General features: G+C 70.4%; 1 protein-coding gene across 1 annotated transcript; it reads right to left on the reverse strand.

Annotated features, from left to right (window-relative positions):
- Positions 1–8: 8 nt before the first annotated feature.
- ABCA7 (ATP binding cassette subfamily A member 7) lies at positions 9–14,457 on the reverse strand (the record flags this gene model as incomplete). The annotated part of the gene is made up of 49 exons (XM_082495547.1): positions 9–366; positions 453–690; positions 799–891; positions 997–1,100; positions 1,178–1,312; positions 1,388–1,529; positions 1,928–2,034; positions 2,111–2,173; positions 2,306–2,426; positions 2,512–2,641; positions 2,737–2,860; positions 2,948–3,092; positions 3,292–3,407; positions 3,493–3,670; positions 3,741–3,910; positions 4,071–4,145; positions 4,246–4,351; positions 4,555–4,587; positions 4,818–4,912; positions 5,036–5,231; positions 5,417–5,515; positions 5,615–5,739; positions 6,482–6,631; positions 7,278–7,369; positions 7,605–7,653; positions 7,777–7,979; positions 8,246–8,306; positions 8,447–8,658; positions 8,837–8,974; positions 9,058–9,197; positions 9,282–9,413; positions 9,612–9,783; positions 9,917–10,033; positions 10,110–10,314; positions 10,432–10,653; positions 10,757–10,979; positions 11,181–11,357; positions 11,455–11,663; positions 11,738–11,917; positions 12,055–12,171; positions 12,240–12,379; positions 12,463–12,742; positions 12,833–12,922; positions 13,173–13,355; positions 13,432–13,553; positions 13,624–13,751; positions 13,834–13,975; positions 14,180–14,273; positions 14,392–14,457. 49 exons carry the CDS (start codon positions 14,455–14,457, stop codon positions 217–219), a joined length of 6,789 nt encoding a protein of 2,262 aa, XP_082351673.1. The 3' UTR covers positions 9–216.
- Between the last annotated feature and the right edge of the window lie 1,866 nt (positions 14,458–16,323).

Consider the following 16,323-nt stretch of genomic DNA (forward strand, 5'->3'; position numbering starts at 1 on the left):
GAGGGTACAACCCCGCCGAGGGGGAGCCGGCGCCGGCCCTGCACTGCTGCTCCGACCCTCCCCAGCACCGTCCCGCGGGGCTGATGGTGGGCGGGATGCGGCCAGCCCTCTCCCCCCAGTGCAGCTCTGGGGGTCCGGGGTGGCCAGAAGCCCCGAGCCCCCGGGTCGTGATGCGGTGACGGCTGGGGAGGGGGTCCGTGGGGCACCGTGGCCCCCTCAGACAGCGCTCTCCTGGTAGCTGTTGTCCTCCAGGAACGATGTCAGCCTCCTCCCGGGGCTGGGCGCCGCCGGGGCCACATCCTGCCCTGGGGCCGCAGCCCCCCCGGGGTCCTCATCGCTCTGCTCCCGGGCAAAGTGCACGAAGACCTGCGGGGAGGGCAGGGTGAGGGGCAGCGCCGGCGGGATCCCATCCTACATGCCCTCGTGCCCTCGTGCCTCGCGTCCCCCGTCACCTGGTCCAGGGTGGTCTGGGACACGGAGTAGTCCTCGATGTGGCAGGGGCCCCGGTGGGCTGCCAGGACGCTGAAGACGCTGGCCAAGGAGCCGGCGCGGGAGGGCAGCTGGAACTGCAGCAGCCCGCCATGCCGCTCCTTCAGCACGATGCCGGGGAAGCGGCGCAGCATCAGCCCCTCCACTGGCTCCGGCCCGGGGCCACCGACACGCACCACCACCGTGTAGCCGTCCCCAAACCTGCACGGGAGAGGGGGACGTGGCTGCAGGGACCGGCCGTGTCCCCATCCCCCCCAGGGTGGCCACCCCTCGCCACCGGAGCCCTCCCCTCGCCCCCAGCCCCGTTACCTGTTCTTGAGGTGCTGGACGCTGCCCAGGCAGCGGAACCGGCCGTTGACCATGATGGCCATTCTGGTGCACAGCGCCTCACATTCCTCCATGCTGCCGGGGGGGGGAAGGCGTGAGGACCCGTGGGGCAGAGGGGTGCCATGGGGGCAGAGGGGTGCTCCCCTCTGGGGTGCCGCGGACCCCGGTGTGGGGGCTCACCTGTGGGACGTGAGCACCACAGACCTGCCCTCGCGGATGACGCTGAGGATGCAGTCCCACAGGAACCGCCGGGCACGCGGGTCCATCCCCGTCGTGGGCTCATCCTGTGACAGCCCCGGTGGCGATGTCAGCCTGGGCACGGCCAGGCGCCGCCACGGGACCCCCCACTGCCCCCACTCACCAGGAAGACAATGGGGGGGGAGCCGAGGAGGGCTATGGCAGTGGAGAGCTTGCGCTTGTTGCCCCCGCTGTACTTGCCCGCCGGCCGGTCCGCGTGCGGCCCCAGTCCCAGTTTGGCGATGCCCCACTGAGCCACCTGCGAGAGATGCAGAGGGGATGAGGATGAGGATGGGGGTCCCCTGGGCTGGGGGGGTCGGCATGCGGGCCCTACCCTGGGGGTGTCCTCCTCCGGGACACCGCGCAGGCGGCTGTAAAACTCCAGGTGCTCCCGCCCCGTCAGCAGGTCGGTGATGGCATCAAACTGGGGGCAGTAACCCATGTGCTGGTGGACAGACTGCAGGTCGGTGAGCACGCTGCAGGGATGGGGACACGGCTGAGCACGCAGCAGGGACAGGGACAAGCTCCGGGGACAGGGACGAGGCTGAGCACACTGCGGGAACAGGGAATGAGCACACTGCGGGGATGAGGATAAGGATGAGGATGAGGATGAGGATGAGGATGAGGATTAGGATTAGGATGGGGATGAGGATGAGGATGAGGATGAGGATGAGGATGAGGATGGGAACAGGGATGGGGATGGGGACGGGATGGGGATGGGGCTGAGGATGAGGATGAAGCCAAGTGTGAGCATGCTGCAGGGACAAGGGCAAGGAGGGGCACAGGGTGGGGATGGGGATGGTGGTGCACGTGCTGTGGGGACATGGAGAGGGGGAGCAGCGTGTCGGCTGCGGGGTCCCTCTGTCTCACCCACCTGTGCCCTTTCAGCCAGGCCTCCCCCAGCGTCACCTCCGTGTCCCCCGTCAGCATCTTGAAGGTGGAGGTCTTCCCTGCGCCGTTCACCCCCAGAAGGCCAAAGCACTGCGGCGTGAAGACCGGGGTTACAGCAGCCCCAGCCCTGCCCATGGCACTGTCCGTCCATCCGTCCGGCACTCACCTCCCCGGGGGGTATGGCCACGCAGAGCCGGTCCACCGCCGGAGCCTTCCTGTGCCGGTACACCTGCGCGGCAGAGCCGAGGCGGCGCTGGGTGCTCACCACCAGTCACCCACCGGTGTGACCGGGGGCTCCGGGAGCAGCTGGAGCCCCGCAGCGAGGGACGGGGCAGGCTCCGGCCCCACGGCACGCACGCACCTTGGTCAGGTCCTTCAGCAGCAGGAGGTGGCCGTGCGGGGGGGTGCTGCCCACCCTCGCCCGCTCCCTGGCCACGTCCCGGTCCTCCTCCCCCAGCGAGGGCAGCTGCAGAGCCCGTGGCCTGGGGGCAACAGCGGGCAGGGGCACCTCCAGGGCTGCCCCCCACCCCACGGCCGCCCCACAGCCGCCCCACGGCCGGTCCTCACCCGAGCCGCAGGAAGAAGCGGTATTGCAGCAGGAGGGTGAAGAGGAAGAAGATGACGCCCTCAATGGCCATGGCGAACATGTTCTTCCCCACCAGATCCCAGGACAGGGGGGACACGAAGCGCTTGTCCCCTGTGAGTGGTGAGAGGGGCTGTAGGAGGGGGGGACAGCCTCCGCGCTGGCCGGGCTTTGGGAAGGGGGAGCAGTCCCGACGTCCCCGGACTCACCGAACCTCTCGAAGGCGTCAGCCATCGCCTGGTTCTTCACCATGTCAATGAGGCCTCGGCCCAGGCAGAAGTGGGGGAAGATGAGGAAAACTTTCTTCAGGACGCGGTTGATGTTGTTGAGGTTCTGCCGGGGCAGTGAGGAGAGGGGTGGGGGAGCTGGCGCCGGACCCACAGGGACAGGATGGGGGTCTGGGGCAGCCCGGGGGCTCACCTGGTCCACAAAGAGCTCCAGCACGAAGGTGGCCACGCTGCCGTTGATGCCGATGAAGAGGTTGATGCAGGTCAGGGCCACGTAGGCGGTGCTGGGGATGCTGAAGAGGAAGGAGGCCGGGTACATCAGGGGGGTGATGGACCAGCTGGAGGGGCAGAGAGGCAGGGGCTGGCCGAGATGCACCTCCCGTCCTCGGGGGCATGGCAGGGCGAGCCAGCTCCCACCCCCCATCACCAGGACCCCCTGAGCCAGGGCTGCCCCCGGCCCCGCTCGGAGCCCCCCTCTTCCCCGGGGTCCAGCCCTGCGGGGCGCTGAGCCCCGACTGGGCTCCACCGGCCCTTCACCCGTAGAGCAGCAGCAGCAGCACCAGGGAGGGCAGGTTGGCAGAGGACACGTAGGACTTCTGCTGGAAGCAGAGGAAGATGAGGATGACCAGCAGCGCCGGGACCAGGTAGTTGCACTGTGGGCAGGGAGAAGCCGGGGAGGGGGTCACAAATGGGACCCAGACCCTGGGGCTGTACCCTGTCCCCATCCCCGTCCCGCACCATGTCCCAGGCGAAGTTGCCCAGCCAGTAGGTGACGGGCTTCATCCCGCTGACGAACTGCAGGTGCTTGGCCTTGCTGACCCGCTCCTCGATGAGGAAGAGCACGAAGCTGGCCGGGACGAAGGACATGGCGAAGATCACGCAGATGGAGACCAGCACGTCCACCGAGGTGGCCATCCTGCCGCAGAGGGGAGGGTTCAGCGGGGGATCGGGGGGAGCCCTGTGGGACCTGTGTCCCCGGTACTCACAGCGCGGCCTCCGAGAGCTGCTCCTTGGTGAGGTTGAGGGGGTGGTTGGTGGCCGTGATGCCGTAGAGCGCGGGGTCGGTCCCGGCGGGCAGCCGGGCGCGCAGCAGCCCGTTGCTGGCCACATTGACGAAGGAGACCATGGCGTGCCAGCCCTTGTTGTTGAACCAGACCTGCAGCCCAGGGGAGCCCGGCGGCTCAGAGCCCCACTCCCACCCCGGCACTGGGGCTCGGTTCTTAGGCTGCTCCAACCCCAGATGGGGGGACCTGGGTGCCGCGTCCCCCACTGCCTCCCAGCTCTCGCCCCTGCGGGACCCCCGGGGCCGCGCACACCTTGATGTTCCTGCGAGCGTCCAAGCCCTCGATGAAGCGGCTGAGGTTGCGCAGGAGCCGGTCCGAGGGGCTGCCCTGGGTGCGGGAACACGGGGTGAGCAGCAGGATTGGGCCAGAGTGCTCCCAGCACCAGGATGCCGGAGCCGAGCCGGGGGGTGCAGAGCCCCGGCCGTACCGGGGTGATGTTGAACAGTGCCCGGAGCTCCAGCACCGCCTCATCCACCTCCGCCGCCGACGGCAGGGCCTGGGAGCCGCCGGCGCCCAGAGAAAAGCCGCCGTACCTGTAGGGACAGATGGACACTTCCAAACCTGCCGTCCCATGGAAACCTCACTCGCCCAGACGCCATGGTGAGGGGCACGCAGTGAAGGACTGAGGTTGCCCAGATGAGGGCTCCGTGCAGGGATCGCTCGGGCTCTGCGTGACCCCGCGGGGGCACTCCCCCCCCCCCCATCTGCGCAAGGCCCCATCCCTCCCCGCGCTCACCTCTGCTCGTTCACCCACTTCTTGTTCCTCAGCCTGAAAGAAATGGGGTGGGGGAGAAATACCCCCAAGGAGACGTTACGGCAGCGCCCGCCCACCTGGCCACGAGTCCCCCTGCCATCCCCCGTCCCCCTGCGGTGCCCTCGCTGCCTCCAGCCCCGGCTGGGTTTGGTCCCCAGCATCCCTCCCCGCTTCCAGCGCGGTGGCAGCGCCCTGCCCCGTCTGCCCCGCCGTGTCCCCGCGGTGTCCCTGGCCCCCGCGCTCACCCTTGGCGGATGATCTGGGGGTAGGTCTTCACCAGGTAGTCGGAGATGTTCCTGCCCGTCAGGTTCTGCAGGACGTCGCCTGTGCCCCGTTGCACCTGGGGGGACGGACAGGGGGCTGGATGGACACACGGCCCCACCAGCCACCCCGGAGCATCGCCTGCACCCACACCCGGCAGCACCGGTCCCCTGGGGCCAGCCCCGCTGCAGGGGGGGGTTACCTGGGGTGGCGGGAGCCCCCCGGCTCCCTCGGGGCAGTGGGGCAGCATCCTGTGAGCCCCCGGCCCGCTGCACTGGCACGGGGGAGACGGCTCAGCCTGTGTCCAGTTCCCACGCCGCAGCGCTTCCAGCAGGGCCGGGGGAGCCGGGGGGGCTGAGAAGCCGTCAGGGTGGGAAGCGGGGGGGCACGGCCCCGTCCTGGGCAGCCGACACCGCGGGGGGAGAGAGAACCCTGTCACCAGCCCGGGCCGAACCAGAGGCATCGGGACCTGTCCCCACCACCACGGGGATGGCTGGGGGGTCCCGCGGCATGGCACTGGCTGGCAGGGTTGCTCCTGAGCCCCAGCTGCCCCCCCCGCCCCCCCGGCCCCGCAGGCACTCACGCCGCCCCAGCATCCTTCATGCACTCGGTGCCGAAGCCCGGCTCGGCCAGCAGCGCGCCCAGCAGCCGAGCAGTGTCGGGGTCCCGCGGGGCATCGTTGCTGCAGTGAGATGGGGGAGTGAGCTGGCACCAGTGGGGGGATGGGGCACACGGGGATGGGGGACATGGGGGGGGAGGGGGGAGAGGGATGGGGACACACCTGAAGAAGGTGAACTGCTGCCCATACATCCAGGGCTGGAGGCGCAGCGGTGGGTACTTCCCAAAGGGCGGCACGATGAGGCTGAAGAGCAGCGCGATGCAGACGAAGACGGCGGGCAGGACGATCTGCCGGGGGCTGGGGGTCAGGGTGGCTCCACACCCCCTCCCCCATCCCATCCCATCCCATCCCATCCCATCCCATCCCATCCCATCCCCATCCCCATCCCCATCCCCATCCCATCCCCATCCCCATCCCCATCCCCATCCCCATCCCATCCCATCCCACCCCACCCCATCCCATCCCATCCCATCCCCATCCCATCCCATCCCATTCCCATCCCATCCCATCCCATCCCATCCCATCCCACCCCCATCCCATCCCATCCCATCCCATCCCATCCCATTCCCATCCCATCCCATCCCATCCCATCCCATCCCACCCCATCCCATCCCATCCCCATCCCCATCCCCATCCCCATCCCATCCCATTCCCATCCCATCCCATCCCATCCCATCCCATCCCATCCCATCCCATCCCCATCCCCATCCCCATCCCCATCCCATCCCATCCCACCCCCATCCCATCCCATCCCATCCCATCCCATCCCATCCCATCCCATTCCTATCCCATCCCCATCCCATCCCATCCCACCCCATCCCATCCCATCCCATCCCATCCCATCCCATCCCATCCCATCCCACCCCATCCCATCCCATCCCATCCCATCCCATCCCATCCCATCCCATCCCATCCCCATCCCCATCCCCATCCCATCCCATCCCATCCCATCCCATCCCATCCCATCCCATCCCATCCCATCCCATCCCATCCCATCCCACCCCACCCCCCCACCGCCCCTGGCCCTACCTGCGCGAAAAAGCCGCGGGTGCTGCGCCGAGCGTGGAGCATCCTCTTGATGAAGAGGGCGCGGAGCTGCTGGCGGGGGAGCCCCCAGCCCCTCACCCTGCCGCAGCCCTGCCCGGGCCCCCCCCGCAGCAGGTCCGTCTCCCGGGACTCCTCCGCTGCGGGGGCAGAGACGGGTCTGACCTCGGCAGAGGCAGCGGTGAGGGGAGGGGAGGGGAGGGGGCTCGGCCGGGCTGCGAGGGGGGGGCGGTGTGCGGACAGGGCTGTCCCCCCCACCCCGGCGGGGACGGGGCGCTGCATGCGGGGACGCGACGGGAGCCCCCCACTCCACCCCCCAGCCCCCAGCTCCTACCTCGCCGGGGTCCTTGGGCTCAGTGTAAAGGAGAGGAAAGAGGGGTTATGGCCACGCCAGCGCCTGCCCGGCCGGGGCGAGCGCTGACCCAGAGCAGAGAGGGCTCCCCAGACCCTCACAGCCCCCCCAGACTCCCACGGCTGCCCCCACGCCAGCTCTGTCTCCAGGAGAAGGGGCCTGGGTACATCCCCTGGGATTTCATCTCCCATCCCGACCCGTGCACAGAGACGGGTTCCCCCAAACCCGCCACCGTCCCTGCTCCTCACCCTGCCCGACGCCCGGGGGGACACCCCGCGGCCGGGTGGGAGCGATGCTCCGTGGGCATCCCCGAACCTCCCCCGGCCCTCTGCCTGCCCCAGAGGATGTGTGTCCGAAGGGATGGACACATGCCACGTCCCCAGCCCGGGGGGTGGAGGTGGGGGGCACCCAGCGGCAGGGGCTGGGCACCTCGGGGGTCCCAGCTCCCCCCTCCTTACCCAGCTCCCCGTCGGCTGCTTCCACATCCCCCCCCTCGCCGGGGGCTTCTCCTCGCCTGGTGCCTGACAAAACGGGGGGTGAGAGCACCAGGGTGGGACCAAGGCCAGAGCCTGTGACTCCTCCCTGCACCCCCGGGTGCTCCCAGCAGGGACCCCAGTCCTGGGAAGGGCGAGGGCCACACGGGGTGCTGGGGACACCCGCACCCCTCTGCTCCAGGCTGCTGAGCATCTTCCCGCAGCCCGTCCCTGCGCCACGGCACCCCAAAGCTCAGCTCCAGCCAGCACCGAGGCATTTTACCTGCCGCATCAGCGTCCACCCCCGTGTCCTGGGCCACCTTCAGAAAGATCTGAGGGCGGGAGGGGGCCGACATTACACGCGGCCACCAGCACCCATTGCCCCGGCGAGGCAAATCCCCCGGCAGAGCTGCAGGCAGGGTGGGCGCCCCCGGAGCCGCAGCTCCTCCAGGTACCTCTTCCAGCGTGGTGTCGGAGATGCCGTAGCTGGAGATGCCCAGTTCCCCCAGGCGGGCGTCCAGCTCGCGGAAGAGGTCCCCGAAGGCCCCGTCCTTGGCCCCGCTGTAGGGCAGGACAAAGAGCACCTCGTGCCCGATGTCCTCCACCAGCCGGGAGCCGGGGACCAGCTTCTGGATCAGCGCTGACAGCTGGGCCACATCTGGGGGAATGGGGAGGGCTGGAAACCCGGGGCAGGAGCCGGTGGCCAGCGCAGGAGCTGGCCAAAGCCGGTGCGTGCCCTGTACCCCGGTCTGGGGGTCCCCGGGGGCTGGGGGGGGCGGGGAGCCCCTTCTGCCCCACCAGCGCAGGGGGGCCAAGAGCTGGCAGCAGGGCAGGGTGCGGGGCTGAATGCACCCACAGGAGACATGTGGGGAGTACTCGGGGGTGACGCCGTGCCGAGGGTGCAGGGGGGGACGGGACCCTCACCCACGGCGCTGGCCTCGCTGCCCAGGCCCGTGTCGCTGCTGTGCTCCGAGTCGCTGCCGTCCTGCGGGAAAGGGCGGCCGGAGCCTGGCACCCTGCGGCAGGACCCGGCCCCAAGCGTGGGGGTCGGTGCTCCCCCGATAGCCGGGACGGAGGCACCGGTCACCCTTTTGACTGGTGCTCGGCAGGGCGGAGGGGACCCACCTTTTTGGTGGCGCCGGGGACAGTGCCGGTGCTGCCGCCCGTCCCGCCCTGCTCGCGCTTCACCAGGGTGAGATGGTAGCCGGTGCCCAGCCGGGCCTTGAGGAAGAGGGGGGACCCGCAGCAGCAGAGCCGTCCCTGCGAGATGATGGCGGTGCGGTCCCCCAGCAGCTCCGCCTCGTCCATGTAGTGGGTGGACAGGATGATGGTGCGACCTGGGGGCAGGCAGCGGGCTGGACCCCGGGCGCCTTCGCTGGACCCCCCCTTTGTGGGCATCTCCCCGGCAGCATGTCTCCCCGCTCGCCCCAGGGCCCCGCTGCCCATTCTGCGGGGCTGGGGGGCTCAGAGGCACGGAGCGGGAGGTGGGGTCCCCCCATCCTCCCCAGTCCTGACCTTGGCGGTACTTGAGCAGCAGCTCCCAGATGCTGCGGCGGGAGTAGGGGTCGACACCGGCCGTGGGCTCGTCCAGGATGACCACCCGGGAGCCGCCCACGAAGGCGATGGCCACCGAGAGCTTCCGCTGCATCCCGCCTGCGGGGCAGCAGGGGCAGCGTCAGGGGGCGCCGGGGCTGCGGACCCCCGCTCGGGTGCTGGTCTTGTCCCCCCACACACACCCGAGAGGTTCCTGGTCTGCTCCCGGCGCTTGTGGGGCAGCCCCGTGTCCCGGATGAGCTGCTCCATCTCTGCCTTCACCAGCTCCTCCGACAGCCCCTTCAGCCGCCCGTAGAACCAGACGTGCTCCTCCACCGTCAGGCTGGGGGGGGCAGGGGTGAGGTGGGCAGCCCTGCCTGCGCCGCCCCCCGTCCCCGCTCCCCCTGCCCACCCATCCCCTGCCTACATGTCGAAGAGCACGTTGTGCTGGGGACACATCCCCATGGTTTTTCGGATGCTGTCGATATCGGAGCGGATGTCCCAGCCCAGGATATAGGCAGTGCCGGAGGTGGGGGGCAGGAGGCCGGTCAGGATGGACCTGGAGGGGGGATCAGTGGGGAAAGGGGGTCACGGAGAGCAGGGCCAGCGGGGCTTGGGGCTGGGGTGCCCTGCCCTGTGCCGGGTGCTCAGCACCCGGCCTCGTGGGGACATGGGTCGGGGCAGATGGGACGGGACCGTGGCAGCACTGGGGCAGAGCCAGGCTCAGCTCCCCTCCCCACCGTGACCCCCAGCTCACATGGTGGTGGTCTTGCCCGCCCCGTTGTGGCCCAGGAAAGAAGTGATCTGCCCCTCGTAGAAGTCCAGGCTCAGCCCGTTGACAGCCACGCGGCTGCTGTTGCGGTAAATCTTCACCAGGTTGCGGATGGAGACGCCGGGCTGGAGCTGGGCGGGCGGCTCCTCCACCAGCACTGGAAGCCACCGGAGGGTCACGTCCCAGGCAGGACCCCTCGCCGGGGGGCAAAGCCCGGGCGGGAGGGCTGGAGCCCATCTGCGTGGCTGCCACCGCTCGGCCGTACGGCTCCGGGGCGGGCAGGGGCTCACCTTGGGGTGCGGTGAGGGGGCTGGTGGGGAAGGGAGGGTGCCCTGCCGAGGACGGCTCTCCAAACCAGTAGCTCTTCAGGAAGGGGAAATTCCAGGGCTTGGGGATCCCGTACTGACCTGCAGCAGATGGGGGCTGAGCGGGGCTGGGGCCGGGGCCGGGGGGGCTGCCGGGGACTAGGGGGGCTGTGTTCACCTGGGAAGACGCCCTCAAGGTACCAGGTGGCCACGCCGTAGAGGCCGGCGTCCAGCAGCAGCAGCCCCATGGCGGTGGCGAAATTGTAGGGGTCTCCTGGCACGGGGCTGGTGCCCAGGTTGTGCCACTGGATGCCCACCCCCTGCTCCTCGTAGAGGGAGAAGTACTCGCAGCCAAAGCCGAAGGCCACCGGCGACAGCAAGCTCTGGTGGTGGCAAGAACGGCAGCGTGGGCAGGAAGACCAGCCTGGGGGGGTCAGCCCGAAGCCCCTTGCCCGGCACACCCAGGGGACATCGGGGAGGGGGCGGCCACGGCCGCTCACCACGAGGACGCGGAGCGGGAAGGTGATGTGGTCGCGCCAGGCGACGCACAGCACGTAGGGCAGGTAGAGGGAGAAGTAGATGATGCCGCCACAAGCCGAGGCCAGGTTGGCGCGGGGGAAGAAGGTGCTGATGAGGAAGCACTGGCTGATGGTGGCCACTGAGAAGGTGCCGAGGAAGAGGAAGATGACGGCCGGGTCGCTGTAGGGCAGGATGTTTCCCAGCTGCGGATCGAGGCAGGTTGGAGCCTGCGGAGCCCCCCGTGCCGGCTCCCAGCCCCAATGCTCCCCACGTCACCCACGCTGTCCCCCGTGCCCTGCAACCTGCCTTGAGGATGAGGACAAGGAGGGCAGAGCTGAGGAGGAAGGGGATGAAGCTGCTGAGGAACCAGCTGAGCCAGAGGATCCCACTGCTCAGCCCCATGGTCTTCATGGTCTCCTTGAGACGCGTCTCCTTCTCGTGCACCACCCCCTTGATGATCATGGCCACCGAGTAGATCCAGGCCAGCGTCATGAAGAGGGGCAGCGAGCGGTTCAGCACCCGCAGGAACCTGGGGCAGATGGCACCAGCCCTTCCACCTCCAGCCTGGCACCCCGGGGCCACCGCCGGGCAGGGGACACCCCGGTCATGGACCAGCCCTGTGCCACCTCCCCAGGGCAGCAATGCTGCAGGGTGCTTGGCCCCGTCCCCTGCAGCAGCGCGTCACTCGAGGGGCACGGGGGCACGGGGCCACCCCCTGCCACCCACTCACACGTCGTCCACGTAGCAGGGGTAGGGCATTTGCTGGACGTAGATCCCCGTCCGTGGGGCAGCCCCGGTCTGCACCCGCACCACCGCCTGCTCCACCAGGTCCTGCACGTAGACGAACCCCCCCCAGACGTAGCGCAGGTCGCTGAAGGGGTCGGCCGCGGGGCCCGGGTCCCAAAACCTGGGGGCAGAGCTCGGCGCTGAGAGGGGGGACCCTCCCGCCATGGGCGCAGGATGCTCAGGGACCACAGAGACCGAGGGGGTGGGTGTCCCCTGACCTGTCCTTAATCTTGTTGGTCCTGGTGACGTCGTCGATGTCCATGCGGATCTTGTAGCGGACGTGGGGGGGCAGCGTGGGGGCCGTGGCGTTGGTGGGGGGCTGGAAGACCACAGCTGCCCAGAACTGCTGCTCCTCCAGCAACTCCAGGGCCCGGGCCACCAACTGCTCCTCGGTGGCCACTGCCTCGATCTTGTCCAGGCAGACACACTGCAGGCAGGGCAGGCAGGGCTCAGCAGGGTGGGGGGGAACCAGCCCGCCCGGGCACCCGGGGCCACACATACCTCCATGAACTGCGCCAGCGCACTCAGGACCGTGTCGGCATCGGCGTACACCTGGTGCCAGGTGAGCCCCGGCCCCGCCACCGGCCCCCCCAGGAACGCGGCCAGCGCCGGCAGTTTCCAGGAGGTGCCGTTGAGGAACCCGTCCAGGAGCTGGGCCGTCACCGGGGCCACCAGCAGGTCCTGCAAAGCACCAGGGTACCGCGGGGTGATGCAGCCCACCCCGCTCCCTGCCAGGAGCCCCCCCCCACCGCACCCCCATCCCGCACCCCACCGCAGCCCCCTCCCCGATGAGGAGGGCGTCTGGGGGGGTCACGCACCCGCAGGACCTGCATCTCCAAGCTGCTGTTGAGGAAGGTGTAGATGCGGGGTCCCAGCTCCCGCCAGGCGCCCCCCGCCTCCCCCAGCACCGCCAGCTCCCGGAAGGTCCGGTTCACCTGCAAGAGGAGGGGGGGTGAGGCAGGACCAGGGTGAGACCCCCCCCATTATTCCCTCCCCTCCTTACCTCGGCCATGATGCTGTCGGGGCCGGGACCGGGCGGCGTGTACAGGATCTTCCCCATGAAGAGGGGCTTAATCCCCCTCCAGAAGATCTGCGAAAGGGGGCTGGACTCCAGGCTGCGGACCAGCTCTCGGCAAAAAGGACCTGGGTGGGGGCAGAGCCGCTTCCTCACCACCGGCCCCCCCAAGTTCAGCTCCTCCACCCCCCTCCCAGCCCATCCTGCTCACTACTGGTGTTGCCCGGGGTCTTGGTTCTCCGCTCCGAGCTGTTGCGATCCAGGAAGGCTTTGATGTCGTTGTCCTCGTACCAGTTGAGGGAGGGGATCTTGAGCCCCCCACCTTCGGGGTGCCCACAGGCGATGCGTGACAGGGCTCCGAAGGCACCCGAGCCGAGCTGCGGGGGGAGCTCGGGGCGCTGATGGCCCCCAACGCCAGCAGAGCTGGCGTTGGGGGCCATCAGCGCCCCGAGCTCCCGCCGCAGCTCGGTGAGACTGGTCATGGAGGAGACCTGGGGAGAGCAGATGGGGAGCAGAGGGGGTCTGCGGGGGACAGGGACACTGTGGGGTGCACGGGGGTGGGTGGGGGAATGGGGTTCTACCTCCTCCATCAGGGACGCTGCATCCCGCAGGAAGGTGCCCAAAGCTTCCACGGTGCCAGTGATGCCACCAGCCTCCGAGCTCAGCTGTTCCTACAAAGTGGGGGGCACGGGAAGGGGGTCACAGCCCATCTGGGGAGGGGGGAGCAGGGGTGTCTGCCCCAGCGCCTTCCAGCACCCAGCCTAGCCAGGTTGGACAGGGTTTTGAGCAACCTGGTGTGGTGGGAGGTGTCCCTGCCCATGGAGGGCGGGGGGGAGGGGGGGGGTTGGAACGAGATGGTCTTTAAGGTCCCTTCTGACCCAAACCAGTCTATGATTCCATGGCCGGGCCAGGGGGGCTCACCACCAGGAGTCGGGGGAGGTCGAGCTGGGAGAGGAAGGAGCCCTCCATGGCGCGGAGCTGGGGGCCGGGCAGGGCGCAGAGCCCCTGCTGCAGGCGCTGGCTGCCCCCCACCAGGAAGCCCCCCAGCGCCGAAGCGTTGCAGACGACGACCTTCAGCGGGAGGCGGGTGCTCGCCAGGGAGAGCTGGGGGGAGAGGACCGGTCATGCCACGGGCACCAGCACCGCGGGCACCGGGAGTGGGCCCCACGCCGACACTCACAATGCGGGGGCTGAGCTGAGCCCCCATCAGCTCGTCCACCAGCGCCGGTGGCAGAGACGTGTTGGTCCGGAGGAATTGCGAGAAGGTCTCGTTCTCTCTCAGGTAGTCCCTCACTGGCCGTGCTGGGAGGGGGGGACAGGGGTCATCCAGGGGTGTCTCGCTCCCCCGGCACCCCCCATCCCCGGTGCTCACCCCTCTGCTGAGCCCCGTCCCCCCAGAGCCGGCGCAGGGTGGGCAGGAGTTGGGCGAAGCTGCGCAGGAGCCGCTGCCCGTCGGTGCGGATCAGGACTCGCCGGGCTTCGGCCAGGAGGCGGGAGAGGCTGCGAGGGCAGGGGGCAGGCGGTGAGACCCCAGCCCCGCCGCCCGGGCGGACCCCACAGCCCCCCGCCCTCCACCGCTCACATGGAGCCGTCGAAGTTGCCCACCACACCGGGGGCCTCCCCCGCCGTGGGGTGCCGAAAGCAGGGGTTGTTCATGTTGCAGATGATGCCCTGGAGCCAGGGCAGGGTCCCGGCCGAGGGCAGCGCCTTGTTGGGGAAGTGGCCTGCGGGGGAGGGAGAGACGGGTCTGGGGGGGCAGCACAGGACCCCCGGGGCCACGCACACACCCGAGCGGGGAGATGCCAGCGACCTTCCGGCTCACCTCCGCCTCCCAGGTTTGTCATCCCTGGTGCCACCCGGGGCCCCGCAGGGCTCCCCCACACAGGGGGGTCCCCGGGGGCCCCCCCCAGAGGGCACAGGACACTCACACTCGTGCTGCTTGAAGGGCGGGTGGGATTGCCGCACCGAGATCAAGATGAAGAAGAGGAAGAGGGGCCACAGGAGCTCGATGGCCAGCTGGATCTGGGGGAGATCCACGGTTGGGGGGGGTCCTGGTCCCCATCAGTGCCCAGGGCTTCACCTGCCCCCACGCCAGGACCCAGAGGCTCCGGGCGCCCCCCCGCCCCGGGTACCCGCTCACCCGCTGCCGCCGGCGGTAGGTGAAGTTCTTCCAGAGCAGCAGCCCCAGCTGGGTGCCCACGGCCATGGCGGGGGCGCGGGGGGCGCCTGCCCTGCGCCCCGCTCCGCTGCGGCTGCAGGAGAGCACCGGAGGGTCAGCGCCGCACTGGGGGCTCCCGCTTCCCTGCGGCTCCGGCCTTGTCGCACACTGGGCACCGCGCCGGGCCCAGGGCTGAGCTCGGGGGGTGGCAGCAGCCGACCCGGCTTTCCTGCCCCAAAGCTGCTTTCCGGAGCAAAGCCCTCAAATCTCATTCTTTTCTAACCCAAAAAGCAGCAAAATAGGGCATGAGCTCGGCAAGTCCCTCCAGGTCAGCGCTGCTGCTGAGGGGGTTTCACACACCCGGGGCGCAGCCCAGCGCCCCAAAAGCCGCAGTCCCAGAGCGGCTCTGAGCCGCGGTAGAGCCGGGCAGCGCGGGGGAGGCCTGGGACCTGCCCGTGCCTCAGTTTCCCCGTGCGAGGGATGCGGCCGGGCCAGCAGCGAGGGCGGGTGTTCCCGGTGAGACCCTCAGCACCCGCCACACTGCCCGGGGAGGGGAGAGCACCCCGGTGCCCCCGGAGCTCAGACACACCGGGTCCTCCCCCGGCACCTCCGGCTCCGACCCTTCCCCAGCCCCGTCCCAGAGACCCCCCGCGCCCCGTCAGCTCCTGGGACTGCACCCGCGCCCGGGCAGGGGCTCGGCCGCCCCCAGACCCCCGGGCAAAGCTGGGCAACCCCCCCCCCCCCCCCCCGTTCCAGCGGGCGGGCTTCGTGCCGAGCCCCGGCGGAGGCGGCACGACCGAACTCGCAGGTTCCCGCCCCGGGAGAGCCCAGCTCGGGAGCTGGCCCCGGGCCACCGCCAGGGCGGGACACCCCCGGGACGCTCGCCCACCCCGGGCTGGTGGCCGAAGCTGTACCCCCCCACCCCCCACCCCCCCGCGCCTCCCCCGGCCCGGGGCTAAGCCGCGTCCCCGGGAGCGGCGGGGATCAGCGGGCACCGGCCGGCGGGATTAGGATCCCGGCCGGGAAATCCGGCTAATCGGCCTGCGGGGCCGGACACGAGCGGTACCGGAGCGGGGTCCTGCGGGAGGACCCCTCCGAGGGGGCACCGGGGCTCGGGGAGGGCCGGGCCACCCGCCGCAGCGGCAGCGAGGGGGGACCCGGCGCCACGGCTGCCGGGCTGGGGGTGACACCGGCCGAGCGGGGACACCGGTACCGGGGGATGCTGCGGGGCTGCCGGGCCGGGAGGAGCCTCAGCCCGGTGGGGGCAGCGACTCTTTTCGGGACAAAACAAACCCGAAGCACCGGGGATCCTCCAGAAGCCGCCTCCTCGCGTGGGAATCTGCTAACTCACCCCACGGGGGAAAAACACGCCCCATCGCTGCAACCGGCAGCACGGCGGCCCCCGACCCCGGCACCCCCCGGCCCCGGCCCCGCCGCACCGAGCCGCGGAGCCCCGGGGAGGCGGACGGACCGGGGGGGCGATGGGGACAGGGGGACAGCCCGGTGGGGGATGATGGGGACAGCTCCGGGGGGGAACAGCCTCAGAGAGGAGATGCGGAAGAACCCCCCCAGAGGGGACACGGACGGCCCCGGGGGACACGGACAGCCCCGGGGGACACGGACAGCCCCGGGGGGGATGATGGGGACACGGGGACAGCCCCGGGGGGGAGGGGAGAGCGGGACAGCCCCGGGGGGATGCTGCGGAGCCGACGCCGGGCCGAGACCAGTCCCGGCGGCACAGCCCCCCCCCCGCCCCCGCCCCCGCCGGCAGCAGCCCCCGGCCCGGGACCCCCGTTACCTGCTCACGCCGCCACCGCGCGGCCCCTTTAAGAGACCCCGCGGGCTCCGCCGGGCGGCTCCGCCGGGCGCGCGCAGGCCCCGCCCATCCCCGCGCTACAAAGTAGCCGCGGGCGT

Source organism: Vanellus vanellus (genome assembly GCF_965231255.1).
Source record: "Vanellus vanellus genome assembly, chromosome: 25".
Taxonomy (NCBI): domain Eukaryota; kingdom Metazoa; phylum Chordata; class Aves; order Charadriiformes; family Charadriidae; genus Vanellus; species Vanellus vanellus.